This window comes from Battus philenor, unplaced genomic scaffold (assembly GCF_028537555.1).
Source record: "Battus philenor isolate CCGP_79_NKW_IND1 unplaced genomic scaffold, ilBatPhil1.0.hap1 SCAF_15, whole genome shotgun sequence".
NCBI classification, from domain to species: domain Eukaryota; kingdom Metazoa; phylum Arthropoda; class Insecta; order Lepidoptera; family Papilionidae; genus Battus; species Battus philenor.
This window is the reverse complement of record NW_027181677.1, coordinates 7,695,852-7,720,037: the sequence shown is the minus strand read 5'-3', so window position 1 is coordinate 7,720,037 and position 24,186 is coordinate 7,695,852. Positions and strand designations below refer to the sequence as shown.

Genomic DNA, 24,186 nt, shown 5'->3' with positions numbered 1-24,186 from the left:
GAAATTAATCTTTCCACAGAGACCTCTTACAGGTCAAGAATTTCGAGCCATAAATTGATTTAATAAGTAAGTAGATATACCCGTGATTTGGAAGATATTAGGATTCGGCTATAGGTTTTTAAACGGATTTTATTCTAAAGTTAATATCCTATTCAAAAACGAAGTGGTGTAGCATTTTTATACTTTTTTGTAATTTTTCAAGATGAACACAAAGCCCTAGATTTCTATGGCTATAGTGCATAGGAAAATAAAAACAAGTAGTAATTTTAGGTCACTGCTTCGGTGTCTTCCACGACTTCCAGCAAGGAAGACGCACGTTTTAGTTTAGACTTTCACAATCAGATTCACAACATTGCCAATAGAGAAAAGATCCGTAATAGAAAAATCATTGTGTTAATAAAAATTATTCTTATAAGTTTTATGACATATGACACATAACGGCGAAAAAAAATTCCAATAAACAGAATAATTTAAAATGACGCGAACAAAACTTGATATTAAGCTAAACACAGACAAAGCATTGTGTACATCTTTCATTCTAGAGCGATAAAAATATTGAATTAACTAAATTAACATAGGTAAATACGAAACTAAGATTGACGAATACATTGAAAATTTTGGTTTATGAAAAGAAATACAGGAAAATCAAACCTCTAAATTGACTGATTCGTAAAAAAATAATAAAATATAGTGATTGGTTATATACTTAAATGCTTTAAAGTGGTAAATGTATAGCTAATTTTTTTTTATTTATTTCCAATCTCTCTGCGTAAAGTAATAAACTTAAAACTCTATACATGACAGGCCAATAACTTGTGGCAGTACAATGTCTGCGAGGATAAATAGTAAAAAATAATTAATTTTAATATGTAGAAGTCAGAATTTACTTAAAAAAAAAACGCTTTTCATTAATTATTATCACGTCTTTATTTATTATTTTTGAAAACATCATTATCACGAAAGTGTACCATGCATTATATTAAAGCAAATAAGTTAAGCATTTACATGTTAAAAGCTTCTACAACTATAACCAATAATTCCGTAACGGGTGGACCGTTATAAAGTATTCTTTAGAAAAATGAATTAATAATACACATGTGGTGCTTAGACAAATTATATTTTATAAATCAAAAGGGGAAACTAATATATTTTTTAAAAATTGTATTGCTAAGGTATTTAGGGGAACTTTTTTCCAAGCAACATTGGGGCTTTTAAAAAACACGCCTGCGCAAGTCGCTATTGGAACCGCCGCTATTTCTTCTCGAATTTTTTTTGGATTCAGCAATTGTTTTCGGACGTTATATAAGACTCTGCTTTTGACATGACCCCATAAAAATATTAAGGCGACAAATCTGGAGTTGGTGGTAGCCACTTAATGGCCCTTAACCCTTTTTCCCATGTGAATTTTCTTGGGTACATTATTTATACGATCACCTTGGCATTAGATATGTGATAATACAGGGGAGATTGATTATAGATATAAAAGCTTATGAAGGTAAATGTATAGCATTTGTAGTTAAGTAATGCATATATTATTGTACACCCTATCCAAAAATTAATGGCTTCAGAAATAATAAATAAGAAAAGTACTTAAGTAAGAAAAAGCGTTTTCAAAATCCGTGTTACTTCATATAAAAATAATTATTGTTTACTATCTGTTCCCGCAAAAATAAAGAAAACGAAATGTTTAATTCTAATAGAAAATTAAGTTAATGTAACATATTTCAGAGTGATCACTTTACACAAGGAATTCAAAATTTAAGGCGTAAAATTTTTAAGTTTTTCGCTAACAAATGAGCTACATATTCACCAATTTAAATACACCTATAATTTTATCACCATGTGTTTGTATTCTACTGTAAGTGAACAGCGAGGCAACTGGCGTCACATAGAAAAAACAAATAGTGATTATGCATCTAGTACGGTTATCTATTTAACAATTGTCAAAGAAAATAACGCTTCAAATACTTCACTGGAATATTTTTAACGACAATAGAGCAGTGCAGTAGTTCCGTAATGAACGTAAAATGCACTCGCAGACTTCATGACTCCGTCAAACAATACGAGAGACAGATGCAAAGGAAAATAAAAGAATTTTACTTTTACTTGCTAACTTCACGACGGAAATGGTTTTTTTCTTATTTTGAACTTAAATTAAAATGAATTAAAATCAGTTGCTTATCAAGACATGTTTTTAAGACTAAGCTTAACATAATAAAATTAATTAACAAAAATAGAATATTACTATCAACACGAAATTTGTTGAACACCATGATTTTTTCTGTATACAGTAGTCTCTTTTTTACGGTACAGTCATGCTCTATTTGCTCCTTGCTTTTTCTTAACGCGTTTTCATCTTCCAGTAGGGTTTCATCATAGTTTCCTTTGTTTTCTTTACTTTCGCTCTCCATCTCGTCAAATCTATTTTGTGATAAATTTCCCACTCGCTAAGCGAAAATTTCTGGACATTTTCTATGAAATTCTAGTCAAAGGAAATAGTCAAAACTATTCAGAAAAGATTATTCATGATAAATAATTAGACGTGGGGAGTGTAAAAGCGTAAGACGAGATAAGATGTTAGATAATGCAGATCTGTGCATGTGCTTAAACTGAAAATTAGAAATAGTTTTCATTTATGAAATGGATAAAACAATATTTTTGATTATGTTTTGGAGACTTGTTATTAAATTTTAGATATTGGAAACTTTTTGCTATTGATACGTTAGGAAAATACTTTTTATGTAAAATATGTATTTTATTGAGTATGGAACACAGTCTGTTTTCTTTACTACAATAAAATAAAAATAAAATAGCGTACAAATTCAAGATTGATTTTCGTAACAGGGAATGTGTTTTTTGTCTGCATGAATGCTCTTATTATTTAGTATATAATATTAAAATTTTATGTATTTCTGGTAACCTAATTTTGATAGGAACATATAATACGAGTAAATTAACAATAACACAAATCTATAAAATTAATTTTAGGCTGCATGGATAACTTTATTGGGTAATTAAAGGCATTTTTATAACGAAATGTAAAGCAATTGTTGAAGTTTTCTTCTTTCTCTTTTTCATCTTTCACCCGCTGTACGCGCACCGCGATGCGTCCCGCCCACTGTCACTTCAGACAAGCAATTCTTTAAGCTACGTACGTCACTTCGGTTTTTCTGCGGATCTTCTCATTTCTGATTCGATTCGGCAGCGAAACTCATAATTTTTATAAAAATTATGAGTTTCGCTGCAACACGTAATATTTGCGCTTTTTACCTTGATTAATATGATGTTTTTTTATTAGTTGCGGCTATTTTTATTCATTAGAATAACGATTTTTATTATCATGAAACTATTTGACGAAATAATAAAAAAATTAGACTGCTTACGAACCATAACCATAAATAAATGTTAATAAAAATTACGAACAAAAAGCGCATTAGTTATGTGGATGTTTTACGTTACACGGAAGTCATGATCAATCCACTTGTTAAAATGAAAAGTAAAAATCAAAATTATTTAAATTGAATACGCCGTCCATAATTTATTCTCTTTTTAACTGCGCCATTACTCTTAAAGACTAAAATGAATTTTCATCACCGAATACCATCGAATAACAATGAATATTTATGATTGATTAAGTAAAAAAAAGATTGTAGAAATAACAGAAAAAATAATTTCTCAAATACAACGTTTTTTCTAGAAGATAAATTTCAAAACAGTAGTCAATGTCGGATAAGAACTTTTATGTTCAATTTTACGAGTAATCGATAACTTCTGTTCAAATGTAATTGAATTTAATATTGGAAATGCCGACAGAAAGAACATATAATGATAGTAATTTCATACTTAAGTTAATTTACTTCCTCCCCTTTGTGCAGAGTGATTGGTTAGAACACGTGAAAGCTTTACAGAGGTGAAAGTATAGATCATTAGCTTTTATTTTTCATATTTATTTTCTGTATCAATTGTTTCAGAAAAATTTAAATATTGTTACGATAACATAGTTATAATAGAAAAAAATTTCGATTATTATATATTATAATTAATTATTGTTTACTTTCGGTCTCTACAGATTTTGTACTCCGGAAAATTACTGGCCTGTCGCATTCAAATAGAAAGTATAAATGAATGTATTATACAGGTAATTATACAGGTTGATTAGATTTAAATGTAAAATATTAAAAGATATACATTGACCCATTTAAAGCTTTGACATTAATTTTTTTACAACTTATTTTTGTACTTGTATACGCTTTGGAATAAATACTGAAGTACATAGCAGAATAGTTAATCAAGTTATTCGTATAACATTCAAGTTCACTCAAGACGTATCGGAATTAATGAAGCTTCTCTAAATCCCATTACTTCAAAGGAGTGACAGTTTAACTACCTAATTTCTTTGGATACGCGTTCTTTGTCGTAAATTTGGGTAACAGTTTATTTCAGTGTTTAAGAGATTATAGTATCTAAGTAATATATTGCATCAATTTCCAATTTTGTTCTAATAAAAGGTTGTAATCGTAGATATTTCTTTAAATCTTATCTGATGATTGTCACTTTGGTCTGCAAAAGGAGTCACTATTTACGGTACAGTACGGTATTCTTCTAGGGGTTAGTAATGAGGTTTGTTATAGAACTGAAATAAATATCATATGACATCACTATACAGGGTATATGTGTTTCACATACTGCTTGACGCTAAGTAAGTAAGACGTAGACTTTACGTAGTACCTAAATGGAAAAAAAATATTTTTAAGTAATTGCTTAGTATATATAGTTCATACTTTTATGACTAATTAAAACTGGCAATTAGGAATTTAAAAAAAAATTATCACGGTGATTTTCTTACAATATTTATGTTTTATTCAATTCAATTCAATATTATTTACGTTTCACCAAAAGCAAATTGTTATTGAACATTAACAAGAATTGAAGCTTGAGGTAATTATAACACATAAACAATTTTATAAGCAATTTTTTTAGTTTTTATTAAGTTCCTGAATCGCTAGATGACTATTGTACTATTAAATATTATTAGCAGTAATATACACCAAAATATATTTTACCTTACTAGATGTACTAAAATCACAACGCCAATATGTCAAAGAAGATTAACTTAGTTCTTAAATGAAATAAACTACCGCTTATTTCGTTTTCTTTTTTGTCTTTAGAACTTCGGACAAAGTTTCTCCTTACATCGTTTTCAATTTCAACGGTCAACTACTAAGATCAATCTAAACGACGTTACTATAAAAGCTTCTTGAAATGAAATGCACTCGGACTAATACAATGGTTTTCCAATACTCGCTTTCGTTTCAAAGATCTTACCGTTGATATCACATGTAAAAAAATGTGGAGTGTTTATTCACAATAACAATTTTCTGTTGTTAATAATAAACCCTTTAAAGTGTATTAACAAGCTTGTTTTCAGTCGAACTATCAAAATAGTAAACAATCAATTTTTTTTTCATTTTTATATAAAAATAACAAATGTAACGATTATTTAAACCTAGCTTAGCTACGAAGAACTACTCCAAAAGTAGTCAAGTAACGACAAAGCCTTTATCCCAATCGTATTTAAGTGTACTAGCTCTATTTTAATTATATATATATATATATATATATATATAGTACACATTCGATACGGAATAATTATTTAAAAATTGTTACGTCGTAAAAACTGTTAAAAACGAAAAGAGAGAAAGTTTTATACTTCCTATGTAATACTAACGATACGTTTGAGGAATACGCTCTTTTAAACATGTACGAGGTATGTTTAATTCAATGAATGAACCTAAATATAAAATCTTATAATTTGAGATAACGTACACAATTTCATTTTGGTATAATGAAATTGATAAAATCGAATTGAAAGAAAATCCGTTTATGTCCTAAAATTAAGTCAATAAAAATGCTAATGCGTAGCGATGCCACCCCACTACTTAGCTTATAGAATGGTTATAAATCACTCAAAAGCATTTTATAAAGATTAAATCACCGAGCGCTGATTCCTTCGTCTTCTCCTTTATTTTTGTTTTAATATTATAGGAATACATTCATTGTAAAGTTACAGGAAGTCTTCATAGTCTCTCCATAGATGCTTGAGTTGAGTGTAGCTCCTCAAGGCAAGAAACGGTGGTGGATATTTTATTTAAATCATAATTACTATCACTATTTCAGTTGCAGGGCATCCACTGCTGGAAGTAAGATTCTCCAGTAGGTTTCCAATAGGAAAGCTTGAAACTGCAGTGGCCTGCATCTTGCATCCTGTGACGACGTCGTCTGTCCACCTCGAGGGACGTCCTTCGCTGAGCTTGCCGGCCCATAGTCTACTCCAGCATCATAAAGCACCACTGGCTCTCAGTTCTGCACGTTGTACCGCCTGCTCACTGCCAGTTCAACTTGTCAATCCGTTGGACTATGTCGGTAACTTTCATTTGTTAACGGATCCTGATTCAAAGATTTAGAGACCAAATTTCAGGGCCGTAACAGACAATGGTCGTTGATTTTCGTCTAAAGGAGGAATCAATCCGTGGTGTGGAATAGTTTCTTATTGATTGTTTTGAACAGCCTAATATTCTTTTTTAATTTTTCACCCAATATAGTAATAACACGCTCGACGGACACCACATTTGACCATTACGTTAGATATGAAGCCCACCAAAAACTTAGACAAGTTAGTTGAACGGACGACCGTTCAACTAACGAAGGTGCAAATGGGTTTAAAGGACATCGGCTGGGACTTTCATTGCATATATGTGAACATTCCTTTCATTTAAGATTCAAGGGTTCCCGACAGAGCCAAAATATGACGCATTCGATTATTATTTTTGGATTATTGAAAACCGGTCTTATACATTATTTAATGGGATTATTTAACAACCTTATGTTATAACATCTAACGTACATTTCCTTTTCCAATGCTGGTAAGACCCTCGTAAATACTTTTATCGTTTTGTCATATCAGGGTTTTAAAAAATATCAGAAGAATAGCGTCATATGACGTGGAATAAATTTTCATACTGGAAAAAATTTACACATTTTGTTTACAAATTTTTTTACTAATTATAAATAAAAAAAGCGAAGTAGGCGTACGTATTGACTGACGGTGTTTGTGATATTCATTTTTTCATACGAGATATAATCGCTACGGTAAGTTTAAAAGATACATAGAGTTTTAAATTGGTTCGTTAAGAATATCTCTGAACTCACGGCCTCAGGTGTTTTCTTTAGCCGCTTCATACGTCGCAATCTCGTTAATTTGCAATTTAAATCGATGTCAATGTTAGAAATGGCACGGTAAAATATAAAATATAAAATTTGCCGCTATAACATGTTGTACAATACGTACTTATGTGCTATTTTCTTTTTAGTTTTTGTTTTTCATTTCCCACTTGAGTAGCCTAATATTACAAATTATGCCAACAAGCCAGCATTATGCGTAACAAATGATGCATTTGTTACGCATAATGCTGGCTTTAACTACATATTTTGGTACTAAATCATACGAAATAGGTAAAACGTAGTTAAAATATTTAATGTATACTTTAATTATATGTTTACGTCTTTACAGCTAACCTAATATAAAAGAAAAAAAAAACTGTTGTTTGCCTTTTAATTTATAATACTTTATTACATTTATTTTATTTATTCTCGACAATTAAAACATCGCCTATTCCGGCAGGTTGTTTCATTAGCCAATATGGTTAACCTAACTTATATTAATTAGTCGAATTATGTCAAAACGCAGCGCGACAATACGACGGAACATTAATTACAAATTTCACAACAGACATGCTCGTAAGTTAGTGATAGCGCTTGCCAATTGTTCACGCCAACGATAACGTACTCGCTCAAATGGTACATTGGTTCGCCGTTGTACAAATTAAATCAACAACTCTACGCGTCTAACCAACCTCTCTGTGTTAAAATATATTACAGTTTTCATCAAATTTTACCACGTAGGATTAAATAACTTTTGCAGTTTTTTTTATTTATTAATATTAGCGTTATGTTTATAACAATGACTTCAGACTAAACGTCATTAATGAATGCTGCACTAAAAAAGTAAAAATCAGCATAGCTTTATTTATAATTATATGATAGGTCTTTTAATCTATACATCGTTTACTTTGTTTTATTTTGATATCTACACTTCCGCCTAATGGTTATTTCTACATTATTGGGGTTCACTACTTAAAAACATCTATAAGGTAGTAATAGGTATGTAGGTAAAACTAGAAAAAGTTTCCTCGTCCTATGGCTAAACACGAAGGTCTACCAATTACCAATATGTGTTATCAGTGATATCTTACGGCACTGAACGTGGTCTCCTATTTCGAGCCTCATTTGCTGGCTCACAGCATCATCAGTTACAGGCAGAAAATAGAGAAATATCTACGAAATCATATCGGAAACGAGAAGATACGTAGACAAAGTATCTACGAACATAACCCAGTAGATGTGAATACTTAAGTGGTAGCGGACAGTCCACTTAGGAATAGATGGACGTGGTGACAGCCAGGTGACAGACGCAGCGTAGAACGTCAACCCACAGGGTAGACAGGCGACCTTGTTGAAGTCGTCAGAAGACGTTGGCTGCAGGCCGCGTCCAATCATATTGGAAATCTACGATGATTACAAAAAAGGATATTTTAAAATTTATGTCATATTTAGTTATTCCGACTTGATAATAAAATCCGCACATAAGAAATAGCTTTTAGACAAATTAACTTGATACGGCTAAATAAATTTATTTTTTCATTACCCTTCGTGATTAAGTCATGGATGTCACGAAGAATCTTTTATATTGGATTTAGAAGAACGTGACACGCATACTATGTTTCAACGGCAAATTAGCAGGGTTTTAATACCTTTTTCCTATTCCCATTTCTGCCTAATTAATTGAAAAGTAAGAATAATAATGTATGGAATTATGTTTTAATAAATTGATTTATTATCACTAGAGTTACGTTACTAATTATTTTATCACTTTTATTAACATTTTTATTTTATTATCAATACCTAAATTCATATTGTGCTCTCTTTTATTCACATACTTCGTACGTAGGTTTCGTGGGATAACGTTAAATTAAACAATATATTTTCGCCGCCTTTTGAAAGAAATTCGAAGCCCAAACAACGATATAAAATTTCTTTTGACAACAAGGCCCCTTTTCCGGAATTTCGCTTTTGTCAGATTTCTTTACTTGTTTTCAGTATTGTTTTTATTTATCTTAAACATGACAAATACAATTTGGAATCTGTTTCCTTGTAGTTACTATATGTAAACGATCTAAAAAGGATGGCAATCGTGGCTGTAATACTGTTTTATTATATGTATTGTTTTATTTATTATGTAATTAGGTACTCAACGAAACTAACACGTGATTAAAGGAAACCAGATTAAGTTAGCACTGAGAATTCTAACAAGCGTAAAACGAAACTAAAGGCGTGTATTATTGTCACCAGGCGAAGCATAGTCACCTACGGTTTTATAATCAGAAATACAGTTAGTTATGTAGTTCAGATATTCTTTGATTTTAATTACAACCTTCAACTCGTAAATTTTGAAAAGATAACAATAATATTATATATAAATTGAAATTTACTTTAGTATGTATCTACACGTTTTAGGAGACAAATTTTGGTAAAGGTCGTTGTACTAATGAAATAACATACCGGAATAGGCGATGTTTTAATTGTCGGGAATAAAAAATTAACGTAATAAAGTATTATAAATTAAAAGGCAAACACCAGTTTTTCCTTTTGTATTAGGTTAGCTGGCCAGTTATTCTTATGTACAATTTTTTACCGCTTTTGTAATCGTTTTTAAACATATGGGGTTAAAGTATTCATGAAATGTTTTAACTAACCTACTTCGCATAATTTACTACCAAAATATGTAGTAAAAGGCAACATTATGCCTTTACGTGTAACAAATGATATGTTTATAATATTAGGCTACACAAGAACTGAAAAAATAAATAAATAGGAAGTAGCACATAAGTACGCATTATATAACATGGTATAACGACAAATTTTATGTTTTATTTTCTAGTGTGGCATTCCTAACATTGACATGGATTTAAATTGCAAATTAACGAGATTGCGACGTATGAAGCGGTTAAAGAAAACACCTGAGGCCGTGAGTTCAGAGATATTCTTAACGAACCAATTTACACTCTAAACAACAACTACTACTCTAAACTCTATGTATCTTTTAAATTAACTATAGCGATTATATCTCGTATGAAAAAATTAATATCACTAACACTGTCAGTCAATACGCACGCCTACTTCGCTTTTTTTATTTATAATTATTAAAAAATTTGAGGATAAAATGTGTAAATTTTTTCGAAGTATGAAAATTTATTCTACATCACTTGACACTATTCTTTTGATATTTATTTAAAACCATGATATGACAAAACGATAAAAGTATTTACGAGGGTCTTACCAGCAATGGAAAAGGAAATATACGTTAGATTTTATAACGTAAGGTTGTTAAATAAACCCATTAAATAATTTTTAAGACCGGTTTTCAACAGTCCAAAAATTATAATCGATTTCATCATATTTCGGCTCTGTTCGGGAACCCTTGAATAGGAATGTTCACATATATTCAGTGAAAATCCCAGCCGATGTCCTTTAAACCCATTTGCACCAACGTCCGTCCAATTAACTTTTCTAAGTTTTTGGTGGGCTTCATATCTACGAAATATCTAACGTAATGTTCAAGCGTGATGTCCGACGAGCGTGATTATAAAGTGGTTTAGATAAGCCTCTTCATCAGTCCGCCAACTTAAATTTGGTGAAACTGTAAATGCCAAAGGCAAAACAGCATTCGCCAATAAGAAAATATAGAGCTGTATAAACGGGAATAATAACGATTCTATACTACGAATTGATGATGCCTTTAGACGAAAATCAACGACTATTTTCCGTTACGACCATGAAATTTAGTCTCTCAATTGCGGCCTATAGTCGTTGCCAGGTCTGGCATACAGCTGTGCTCTAGATTTTTTAATGAGATCGAATCCGGAATGATGCAATCCGTAAATGAACGAAAGGTGCCGCGCACATAGTCCAGCAGATTGGCAACTTGAACTGGCAGTGAGTAGGCGATACATCGTGCAGAACTGAGAGCCAGTGGTGCTTTATGGTCCCTCAAAGTGTACAGACGACGTTGTCAAGGTCTTCGCAGGACGCAGGATGCAGGCTGCTGCAGTTTCAAGCTTTCCTATTGAAAATTACTGGGTAATCTTACTTTCAGCAGTGGACGCCCTACAACTGAAATGGTGATAGTAATTATGATTTAAGTAAAACATTCACTTTCGTTTCTTGCCTTGAGGAGCTACACTCAACTCAAGCATCTATGGAGAGACTATGAAGACTTCCTGTAACTTTACAATGAATGTATTCCTATAATATTAAAACAAAAATAAAAGAGATGGCGAAGGAATCAGTGTTTGGTGATTTAATCTTTATAGAATGCTTGTGAGTGAATTATAGCCATTCTATAAGCTAAGTAGTGGGGTGGCATCGCTACACATTAGCATTTTTATTGACTTAATTTTAAGGCATAAACAGATTTTCTTTCAATTCGATTTTATTATTTATATTGTACCAAAATGAAATTGTGTATGTTTTTTCAAAATATAAAATATTGAATGAAGCATACTTCGTACATGTTTCAAGTTTTTCTGAATTTTACCACTCAGCAATTTTTTACAAATAAATTCAGTATCAAATGAATACAAAGATATTAAACTAGAGCTATAACACTAAAATACTACTATGATAAAGATTTTTCATGTCACCAGCTATTATTTCGTAATTGGATGTGGAAGTAAATCAATAAAAATAAAAATCATTTATTATTCAACTTTTAATATTTCTTTTTGTATAATGAGCAGTATAACAATAACCTACGTACCTACCTAATAGCTTTTACAAATATATTTAGTTTCGCTTTGTTTTTCCTTTGGAGAACATACTCTACACACTTTAGTTGGAATTGCTTTTCTAGCAGTGACTTTTTTTTTCTATGACATTTTCTCTTGCTTGTCCAGAAAACCTCGTGTAGTATGATACTAGTTCATTCCACTCTTCTTACAAATCTTTGTCACTATTTGATGCTGTTATATTTCTTTTTTGATATTTTAGTAGCCTAATATCAGTCTCTCTTTTCTGTTACAGTATCATTTTCACAGTAACCACAATTTGATTCATAATAACTTGGTGAATTAGATAAAGCATCCATGTATAATTTGTTGAAAGATTCTTCATTACAATCCATTGTTTTTTATTTAATTAATATTTTTCAACAAAAGATTTGGCAGGTCTTGTAAGCGAGAGAAATAGTTTGTGTTATATAGAACAACAATTGCACTGTATAGTCATCAATAGAGTAAACAACAGCAATGCGAAAAAAAAGCAACAAGAATTTCTTGTGGCATAAAAACTATTAAGAGTACATTAAAATGGCAATAAACTGAGTATTTTGTTTCAATCTAATAGTTTAGTTAGTAATGTTGTACTTATATATTTGTTAATACATGTAAATATCACAAGTGTATGCTAAATATGACTGATTGGTCAATGACGTTGGTCTTATAGTGTATTATTCCACATTTCCTTAAATAGTCATCAAAATCATAGTTACATAATTCCTTTCCATTATCACTTCATAACACTTTCACCTGTTTACCAGTTAGGTCAATTATTGCCTTAAGTTTTTTTTTAAATTCTCATTGAAAAAATAGATAAAAAGTCAATCAGCTGAAGTCAGTGACAAACAGTAGGAAGTAAGACAAACCGAGAAGTCCCCTTCATTGGTCTACATAAGTCATTATGAACCACATTCAACAATTAAGTACTCTTAGTGCCAATATTTGAAAATGGCAGTCTGCATTGTTTGCCTTTATAGCAAGTTTTACAATTAGATTTGATTATTGCAACTTTCTCCAAAAATCCATTCTGTCTACTGTATTCTTAGTTTCATTAAGTAATCACGATTCACATGCTCTAATCAGCGATGCCAAGAGTAACCTGACGTAGCAACTGCTGAGGCAATCCTTGTGCTGTGTTTAAATTATAAACACCAATCATCAAACAAGCAGTAGCAACTAAATCACCATGTTGTTGTGTATGTAACAACCGTCGTCCGTAAAGGTTACCTTATTTCCTTTTTCAATCACTTTAATCATTGAAATTAGGTTAGTTGTCAGGTTGGGTACACAAAACACATCTTCACGTTAGTATAAATTTCAGTGTCATTTACGGAGGTTACTAAGTTAACGTCGTCAGCACATGTTACAGCAACCTTTTCTATGTTTGCATCGACGATTTCTTGTTGAAATTTGCGATATCTACCTATGATCAAATCCAGATCCATTGCTTTGCTAAGAGTTTTCATTTTTATTATTTAATTTTGGATTATTTCTGCATTGTGTTCGATAGTGTCCGATTTGTTTTCACCTATAGCATCTGACACTGACAGCTTTTAGGGTGTTGTTGGTATTATTTGTCTTTGGTACGTCTGAAGCGCCATCTTTGTTGCGGTGAAGCGCCATCTTTGTCTGCACTTGCTTCAGTTTCTGTTGCCATTTCCCGGATGCAGCAAATGTGCTATCTCCGTCATCATGAATGCTAATACTTCTCTTCTTCGCAACTTAGGTACATTTACAATATAGTATGCCGCCATTATAAAAGTTTAGTTTCAAACGGCACTCATGTAACATTTTTTACAAATCCAAAGTCGTAAAACGCGAAAATACTGATTACGCCTGGAACTACACAAATAATTACGTAATGTTTCCGCAAGATTACGAACTAACAGGCCAATATCTGGGCCCATAACCTAAAATAGAAACCGTATCAAGTTCAAATTATAGTTTGACTATTTATTAGAGTTAAACAGATAGATAGATATAGACCAAGGAATATTTTGTTGTACAACTTAACTGATATATGTTCGAATAGGAGATTTCATGCACTGTTTTTCGTTTGATTTTTTTTCTTTAATAGACTCTGACTGGTGTGGCATACATGTTGCGCAGCAGTACGCGTACGAACCAACTTAGTTGCACATACGAAACTAACATCAATAGCCAACGGCAGCTGTAAGCGATATTTCAGAAATTTATTCACGTGCCATCTTACGAAGCTGCTGTGTTCGCGAGAGCTAATATACACTTGCACCAAAGTCTTTCTTGTCAACGAAACGAAATAAAACTAAAACCAATATTTTTTTTTTCCAAAAAAAGATATTGACAATATAAATAGGTCTTTAAAAAACTACCGCGCCCACTTTGCCAGACTATTCGTTCGAAGCGTAAATTTCACACGCTATTGGTCGGTAAAGCATGTCATACTATTGACGAAATTTTAACCATAAATTATAATTAAATATGTATATAGTGTGTTATTTTTAATAACATATTTCATTAATTCCAATTTTATTATAATGACTACTGTGAAATTAAATTTAAATTTGAAAAAAAAATGACTTTTTTTCTGTTGCCTTTTTATACATACCAAAATAAAATTTGTAATCCACTAGGCGTAATACGTTTGGACTATTTATTGTCTTTTGTTATTACCATATTTAACATTTATTTTGATTTGATTTAAGTAATTGCACTTGAGTAATAAATTTAATAATGGACAAATTGCATATACTCATACTCTTATAGGCATACATCGCTACAGTTTTGCTCAGTCTTTAATTATTTTATTTTGTTTTTATATAGCGTCAGCTTTATTGGCACAGTTAAATTTGAGAGGTTTATTATGCAAAACAAGGGGAAAAAGTTTTTTTTTAAATCTTTGCTTAATATGGACGATTTTAACTTTATGAAAAAAATTTACTTCAAAGTTATTGATGATTACAACATCATAGGTAACATAAAATTATGTTGGAAGCAATTAATTGGATGATGTTTGCAATGATAAAGAAGAGTAGGAATCTGAAGTAAACATTAAAATATATAAAATATGCTATGGGAACATTTAACAGAAAAAGGATGCACAAAAAACGAAACTTGAGTGTTATTGTCATTCTCTTTTACAAGCTTAAATTTTGCTAATAAAAGAAAAATCCTATTATCCTCAAGCCCTCGACACGTTTCCTTCTTTTGTATAATCAACAAAAAACATTTTGATAAATGACACGTCTGTAGAGATTTGATTCATCTTTTTTTTATCTGTGAGGACATTTAACTAGGTTATTTTTTGTAATTTTGCTATTAAAAGTCCTTTATGATATTTTCTTTTAAATAGCGATGTGTAAAAAATTATTTCATAGATGAAATTATTGCACTATGGTTTGCACTTTAAAATCTTAAGGCAACAGCAACGATGTACTATTTGTGTATTTATTTATATAATGAATGACAAACTTATTAAGCAGATTATAAAAGATAAAAAACAAAAGTTTAAATTTACTTATAACGTAAGTAAAGGATTATTATAATAGATGAAGTAAAATAAAACGAATTCTTCTAAATTAAGCCATGAATTACACATTTTTGATATTAATTCTTAATGTATACATCATAATAATATTTTGGGTATGTATGTTTGAAATTGCGTTTAACTTTTATTGTTTTCATTACTAAAGTAAACACCGTAATCGACTATATGAAGAATTATTTTAAACCATTTGTAGATTGCTTTTTGTTTCGTATTAACGACCTTCTTGGCTAAGGCATTTCAAATTATGCGGGTAGACAGCTACATAAAGAAAAATTTTAATTTAACCGTTGATACAATATCTAAATTGTACATTTTTGCGTCATTTTTGATTGGAATAAATAGGTTACCATTGATAATAAAAGTACAAGGCATATATAAACTACTATTACTGGGATGTTCATTGTTGTTCAATATTATTTTAATATTCTTTGTACTAATGGAAAATCCGCAGAATTTAACCAATATTGTGATGTATTTTAATCTTTTTTTATATTTTGTGTGTTCAATTGCTGCAATTATATCTTATAAAACTCTGATTAAAATGTATGACGCATTGATGGAATTTGATACGGAATTAAAAACTAAATATTCGATAATGTTTCAATTTAAAAGTAACTTTACACATGCAGTAGCTAAGTTGTTCCTTATCATTGTTTTGTATATCGTATCTTACAAAATAAAATGTATGAAGAAGTTATCAATTTTAATGTTGCCCGTATATTTTAATAATATGATAGAGCCTCACTATTATGGTCATCTTTTTAATCTTTTTGAAATAAGGTTAAAGGCAATAAGAATATTATTTCTGTCTGCTTATCCTAGTAAAAATATTTTTATTTCATCAAATGAAGCCTATCTTATAAACTTTGGTCACAAATTTAATATCAATCTACTAAATAAAAACACGAAAAAAGTTGAAGTTAAAAGTTTGTTATTTCTGTATTATAAAATAATAAATATCTATGATTTTATTAACTCTGCGATAAAGTACCAGGTACCACTATTGCTGAATTAAAAAAAAAGATAATACTTATCTTCCATTAATTCGTTTTAAATTTACGTTCGTTTTTAGCTATTTATGATCATCGCAACGTCATTTGTAACAATTCTGGGGATTATGTATCACTCTACATTAAGTATTATTGACAATAAAGTAAGTGGTAATGAGATAGTTGTATATAACCAGAGATTGTTAATATTATTCGTTTTCAGTACACATGGAAGAATGCAGTACCTGATATTGCACTAATTACGATGCGAGTTGTACCATTGTACGAGCCGTCTCTGTATGCAGAAAGAGTACACAATGAAGTTATACACTTACGTTCTTCCCTTTGTGCAAGGATTTACGACAAATTTTTTGGTAATGAAATAGAAATATTCAGTCTTAATCATTTATTTTATCATCGTCATTATTTTAGCCTGACGACGTCCAGTGTTGGACATATGCCTCTCTCATAAATTTCCAAAAAAACTGGTTGGAAGGCGGTTGTCCATCTAGTGAATGAACATCCTACACTGCGCTTTCCATTGTGCAGTAACTCCAGAAACTTAAGGCCTCATCAGGCGACCATCTGTTCTGCTCGATGTGGTTTGCCTATTCCCACTTCATCTTGCCGATCGCAGGGTTATTATGTTGAGTTAATCGAAAAACGTTAGATTATTTTTATATTAATTATTTTACATGCTTGAAACTAAGGCTGTCATTATATTTAAATTTAAATATTAATTTAGATTAATTACATATTAACAATTACTTAATTGTACAGAGAAAATTAAATTCGATCATTTTGACGAAACTATGATATCAATGAGACTATACATTTTGAATCATATACCAGCATTTATATATTTCTATTCAACGATAACTATTGCATGTACTTAATTTTCTATTATTTAAAATTTTTATGTAGGGGAAAGGAGGCTTGAATTACTCCGCGAACAATGAACTCTCCCGGATTATAAATTAAAAGTGAGGTGGATTCCCATGCAAGGGCTGTTAAAAGACATCATATTGACAGATCATCTTTATCTTCTCTTATGATTATGAATAGATGGAGGCCGAATATACACTAAACACCCAGTAATTTACCCAAAGTTGTCTAAGCTACAAATCATTTTGCATATATTTTTCATCATTTATAAATGTTTTGATCATAAACCGAAATATAAAGTAAACATAATTCACCTCATAATTTTTTATCAACTAATTTTATTCATTTTGTATAGTAATATTTTTTATGTTTTAGATAATAATAAGCGAAGATTTGCAAAATCTCTTTTGAAGTTAACTCAAGCACGAAGTTTAACATTCTCAGTATTTCGCATGGTCGAAATAAATACGTCACTTCCTTTTAAAATTTTAGAATTAGTGGTGATTTACTTAGTGATTCTTCTTCAATTTTCCAAAGTCGTCAATTTCGATCATCACGACTAAAGTGAAATTTTATAAAGTATGGATGTAAAGAAGTAAAGCATGGATATGTACTTCATTGTAATAACACATAATAGTAATTTATGACAGTTTTTACATTTGGATTGTGTAAACTAAAATTGTGCAATTTTAAATAGTTGTAATAAGATTTATAATAAAGATATTGTATGACTTCATTTTTAAGTCCCATATTTTATTTGTAAGAATTACAAATGAGTATGGCGATCACTTCGTAAGTTAACTTCTGTTGTAGGCAGCCGAGTTGGTCGGTGGAAAATTTTTGTCTTTACCAATAAAAGCTATATGTTAACTTGATCGAAAATGATATCCATGTTTACCCTAGCAATAATAACAAAAAGAACTAAGTAAATTAAAAATCTTGTTTCAAAAATCTTTTCGCACAAGTTTGAAAAATGTATTTTTTAGTATTACCATTTTTAGTGTATTTGGCGTCATCAAAAATAGAACATTCTAACGGGGAACTGGTGATACTAATATTTCATAAGACACTATACTTTCTAATGAGTATTCAATATATTGATATGCTGAACACATAATTCGTTTGAACTTTAACTTTATAATTATACCTTCTTATTAGCGTCCAAACAACATTATGCGATACAACTGTGGAAATGAGATTTGTTTTACAACATTAGGATGTTTTGTTTTATTTTGAAAAGGAACAAAGATTTATTAGGCATGTTATTTTTTAACATACGTATTAGAATAAGAAATAAATAAGATCAAATAATGAATTTAGCCAAGAATAAACAGTTGGCGGCGTAGAAAAAAATAAAATAATTTACTCTCGCGCACTTTCGTAATCATGGGTTGCAAGGTTGCTTGTTCGCCTTGAGGGTGGAAATTCTACGTTGCGCTCACCTGTAGCTTTTGCTGCAGAACCTTGGTCCTAGCGGCCATATGTTCCACGCGCTACGTGGCCTGCGCTCTGTCACTTAAATATACCAATTCGTCGGACTATGTCGGTCACTTTGGTTTATCTATAAACCTTCTCATTTTGTCATTAAATCTTGCAGAGTTATTTCTTTATATTGAGAGAATGTATATATATATATATATATATATATATATATATAAATTTCCTGCATGTACTAATATAACGATTGTGACGGATTTGAACTGATTCCCTAATTCTAAGGCAAAGTTTAACGTACTTTTTCAAAGTATTGGACAAGAAAAGAAATGAACTGTGTGAGATTTGTGAGGACAAAGTAGTAAAAGATTATTTGATGTTCCTTGATTTCTCCCGTGGTTTATTTTGGTTAGGGTAAAAATTTTACTCGCTCTAGAATAGGTAACCATTTAAAAACAGATGCACGAGCAGAGATGGTAGTGTTTCAAAAGGTTTAAAAGGTATTGAAATCAGTTTTTAAGAAGACAGTGTAGTGTTGTCTATAAAAAGAGTTATTAAGGATGATCTTTGATAATTATAACACGAGTAAATAGTAAAAAAATAATTGCTTAGATCACAAAAGCAAAAAAAACTGGTGTTTTATAGTAAGCCACATTGCGCCTCCGTTCAACTTACCGGACCTCCTCAAGAAAAAATCTATGGCAGAATCTTTTGATGAGTTGGCCCAACACAATGACCTAAATCTCAAGGCATTTAACTGTCGCATAAGCAGCGACTTGAAATAAAATAATGTAACAATTAATGTATAATTTAGTAAAACTTCAAATTGTGTGTATACATTTTGGATGCATGTTTATGTAGAAAAGTTGTAAATAATGATAAAATGCTGTCGTGATTCGCACCTGGGAGAAGAAAGAGCCGTATCAAGTAGCAGCAACCCTCTCCCAGCTGTCTGCGTTTAGTAAAAGCGAAAAAATATTGTAAAAAAACACTAGCGATAAAAATTAGAATTAATAAATAAAAGCAACATTGCGTCATGGAATGAACTGGCGCAAAACATACAAACCTAGCCTATTTTAGAAGTTATTGTTATTTTTTACGGCATATCTTTTTGCTGTGTGCTCTTAATTGAGTTTGTTGTTTATTAATATAACAAAGATAGAAAAAGTTTTGAAAGAAAGAGGACACAATACTAAACACAGATTGTATCACCAATCAATTTCCTTGTAATGTACGTCGTAGGCTTAGTGTTGTGAGTTGTTAATTATTTAACTTATCTAAGTCCATTTTATTCAAGTGTAAATATTATTCATTTGTGTTTTTAAATAACCTTAAAATATTAAAAAAAATATAGCCATTTTCTATTCTAAACTAAACTAAACCATAAATGTGTAAAAATGAAGGAAACCCTTAATTTCTAGCCTAATTTATTCCAGTTATTTATTAAGAAATATTTATTTTTTCTAACTCCTTTCTAGGTAATAATTGTATTTTAATTATTTAAAATACCGTTTTGAAAATAATACAATGAAATGAAGTAATTTAAAGCAAAGGAGTTATAAAGGGTACTTGGTTATAGGTGAAAAAGCTTTAAAGGGCTCATTGTCAGTGAAAAGCTTTAAAGCTTTTATACCTTTCTCCGATCATTCTGTATAAAGTGATCACACTCTATGTTTTAAATAAACAACAATAATTTAGTAAGGTATGAAATGGTCCGTATTGTGAAAACGCTTTTTCTTCCCGTATTAACATTACGCTATCTATTATTTCCAAAACTATTGATTTTTGATAGCGTGTACCATACCTTAATTGAAATCAAATGACCTATACATTCACCCCTTTAAGCCTTTTACATCAATCACTCAGTGTAATATTGAGATATATTGAAAAAAAGTGACACAAACATTACATTTTTAATTTCGTCATTGTTCATTCTTTATTTGAAAACCACGCTTTTATGGTAATGAATAAATATTGAACAGCCTTGAATTGCGTTAAAATTATTGTGGTCTCTTTATTAATAAATTAAAGCTAACAACGTTTTCGATTTTTTCAATCCATTTGTGTATTAGTTACTGTTATGTGTTCACAACTTACGATAAAATGTCTTTTCATGTCGTGCGAGTGAATAATTATGTAAAAGAAACGCACAATTCATCAATCGACACAATATCCAAGTTATATATTTTTGCAGCAGGTTTGATTGGTATTAACCGAATACAAGTGATCTTACAAGTAAAGAGGATATGTAAAATAATATTATTGGGTTGTTCATTAACATTAAATTGTCTGACCTATTATCTTATCCTAGATGGTAATCCTGCTCATTTAACCAACTTTGTGATACTTTTAAATTTGATGCAATGCTCTTTATGTTCAGTAATGGCTATAATATCTAGTAAATTGGTCAGAATTTTTTATCGCTTATTATTTGAATTAGACAATGTAATTGAAACTAAATATTTAATCAAATTTGTTCCTAGATATAATTTCATAAGAACAGTTGCAATGTTTTTGTTTATTTGTATTTCTTATTTCGTTACTCATAAAATAAAAAAGATGAGGAAATTATCATTTTCAATAATGCCTCTAGATTTCATTAACATGTTGGAACTATATTATTACGGTCATCTTTTTAATTTACTGCAAATTAGATTAAAGGCGATTAGAGTTTTACTAGTGTCATCTTACTCGCATAAGAATAACAGATATTTTTATTCTGAGCACGAATCCATTAATTTTTCTGACAAAAACAATTTTATGTTAAGAGATCGTATCGCAAATGTTGAAATTTTAAGTCTGCTGCTTATGTATTGTAAGATCGTTAAAGCCTATGATTTTCTTAATGCGGCTATTAAGTGGCAGGTACAATTTCAGTTAAAGTCAAAATAAATTTGACTTATTTACAAACTTACTGATATTTTTATCCTTTGCTTTTTTATTCTAGTTATTAATAATCGTGACAACATCATTTGTTACTCTTGTGGGTATGGCGTATCGTTCCGCACTAAGCTATATTGAAAATAATGTAAGTAGTAGCAACATGGCATTTACACTATTCTATTGAGAAATTTATTAAAATTCTTTTTTTAGTTCACATGGTTTAATGGATTACCAGACGCCGCATTGATGTTGATTCGTGTGCTACCATTGATCGAACCATGTGTTTGTGCCGAAGGGGTTCACATCGAAGTTATATTGCTACGAACTTCTCTGTATTCAAGAGTGTACAATAACATTTTTGGTAATAAAAAATTATATGTATTCTTTATAATATTATTGAGTCGGTTTTGCTCTGCCCGCATTCAGCGACTTCCCGTGACCTTTACTATGTCATTGGTCCACCTAGTGGGGGGTCTATCCACGCCGCGTCTTCCGGCTCCTGGTCACCATTTGAGAAACTTTCGGCCGCAACGGCAGTCGTTTGCACGAGTGATGTACCCTACCCACTGACAATTCTGATGAGTACTACGAGAACTTCGAGCTATTTCGGTGACTTGGGTTCTTTTCTGATTTGATTTCGCAGCGAAGGTTTGCTCTCTAAGTGACTTGGTAATCTGTAAGAGAGGTCTATGCCTTGCAGTGGGAGTCTACGCCTCTCTGAAACCAATTACAATTAACATTTTGCCCAATTACAAAACCAATTACATCTTGCCATCTGTGATGCAATTAATGTTGTAAAACAGTTTGTAACACTAATGAGTCGATTTTACAGTGGGTTTCTGTAAACTAGTAATTAACCGCTGCTATGATTCTGAAATGACTCAATAACACTGGAGAACCAATTATGCGCTAGGCGTTTTTTCATAACAAGTTTCTTTTCATTGGAAAATTGTAACAGAGATGATTTCATAAAACCGTTAGTTGCAATAATTGTATAAGACAAGCTATTTATTTTATGTAAAATGTTGCATTTATTTACTTTTAAAGAAATGCAACGGTTCTAAATTTAAATTATTTATTGCAGATTGTAATAACCGCAAATTCGCCAATACTCTTATTGCTTTGACACAAGCACGAAGTTTATCGTTTTCAGTGTTTCGAATGATGGAAATAAATACAACGCTTCCATTCAAGTTTCTGGGATTGCTTATAACGTACCTTGTAATTCTTCTGCAGTTTTATAAAGTTATTAATCTGGATCGTCGCGACTTGTGATGTTGTCAATGAAATAGATGACAGTTCCAAGTTCGTGTTATTTTGTCTTTTTTTTAAATTTAATAATAAACAAAGGAATAAACTATTATAATGTGTATACATTTTCCCTCGCAATAAGTGGTCTTTATTTTGTTATTTCAGCGTATTATCTGTTTAATTTAAAATACTACTTTTGAAATTGTTACGAAAATTAAAAATTAATTATTGGTCTGTGTGCAGGAAATTATATTTTCTGATAGTATCTTATTTCATAATCTGTAGAAAGTATCATTGCCCTGTATATCTTAGAGAACAAGTTTCGATTTTTTCATGTTTAACCACTTTTAGTAAATTCTCTTCAGTTATACTGTAAGTGTGCAGTTGGTTTTAATAAAATTAAAAACATAATATGTTTAATTAAAGAATGGTTTATTTAAATGACAATATTTTAATAATTATAAATCTAAGTTTTGTATATACATATATTAACGAAATGGTTTTTAAATTTTTAACACCTAAAGCGGTAGTAAATAAAGATATGTGATCAGTTTCGTCGTTAACGGACTAATTGGATTCGCATATTGTTTATACATAAAAATATTATCAAAATTGTTATGAGATAAATAACATTACATAAAGACAATATTTATTTTTTTGTCATCGTCGTTGTTTCATCCTATAGACGCCCACTGAAAGGCTAACTTGCTACTTTTGGCAGGCGGGAAGGCGATCGCGATGTGCTATAATGGTACGCAGAGGACACTGTTGCCTATACTGTGAAAACTCTTATGTGAGCAGTCACTGACAAATCCTATGTAGTTAATGTAAAAAGTGTGAATTATTTAAGATTATATCTCGGGAATCGAACACGCAATTTAAGATATAAAATCTCAGATCGCTACCGCTGCGCTACCACTGTCCGATCTTAATTTATTTTTAATGAAAAAAAATATACATCCTCCATACGGAAATGTTAAAGGTAAATAAAAGTGTACATGTTTTAAAGCTACATTTTAGGCAAAGCGAAATAAAACGTACTGCCTCTTTGGACAACAATGTCCTTTGATGTGGTTTCTTTGAAAGCCAGTGACATGGGTAAATTTAAGTGGAATGGATTACAAATTTAAACTCTCCAAAATAAAAATAAAGTACTTTGATAGCGGAACTAAAATTATACCGGGCATACCTCCGAAATTATTATAATGTTGTGTTTGTGTAATTTGTTACCTTATTTGCGCAATTTTTCTGTTAATATAATATAAAT

The 24,186-nt window shown here is 30.7% G+C and overlaps 2 protein-coding genes across 2 annotated transcripts; both read left to right on the top strand.

Annotated features, from left to right (window-relative positions):
- The first annotated feature begins 15,721 nt into the window (after positions 1-15,721).
- LOC137918998 (uncharacterized) lies at positions 15,722-17,914 on the top strand. Its single transcript, XM_068761957.1, has 2 exons — positions 15,722-16,403; positions 17,727-17,914. Exons 1-2 carry the CDS (start codon positions 15,722-15,724, stop codon positions 17,912-17,914), a joined length of 870 nt encoding a protein of 289 aa, XP_068618058.1.
- Positions 17,915-21,368: 3,454 nt separating this feature from the next.
- Positions 21,369-22,943, top strand: LOC137918997 (uncharacterized). The gene is made up of 4 exons (XM_068761956.1): positions 21,369-21,650; positions 21,733-21,813; positions 21,879-22,029; positions 22,753-22,943. Exons 1-4 carry the CDS (start codon positions 21,369-21,371, stop codon positions 22,941-22,943), a joined length of 705 nt encoding a protein of 234 aa, XP_068618057.1.
- Positions 22,944-24,186: the final 1,243 nt, after the last annotated feature.

Coding starts and splice junctions, on each gene's coding strand:
- LOC137918998 (XM_068761957.1), top strand. CDS start 15,722: ATGCGGGTAGACAGCTACATAAAGAAAAATTTTAATTTAACCGTTGAT. Junction 16,404..17,726: donor GAAAAAAGTTGAAGTTAAAA/GTTTGTTATTTC, acceptor TTTATGTTTTAG/ATAATAATAAGCGAAGATTT.
- LOC137918997 (XM_068761956.1), top strand. CDS start 21,369: ATGCCTCTAGATTTCATTAACATGTTGGAACTATATTATTACGGTCAT. Junction 21,651..21,732: donor ATGCGGCTATTAAGTGGCAG/GTACAATTTCAG, acceptor TTTTTATTCTAG/TTATTAATAATCGTGACAAC. Junction 22,030..22,752: donor AGTGTACAATAACATTTTTG/GTAATAAAAAAT, acceptor TATTTATTGCAG/ATTGTAATAACCGCAAATTC.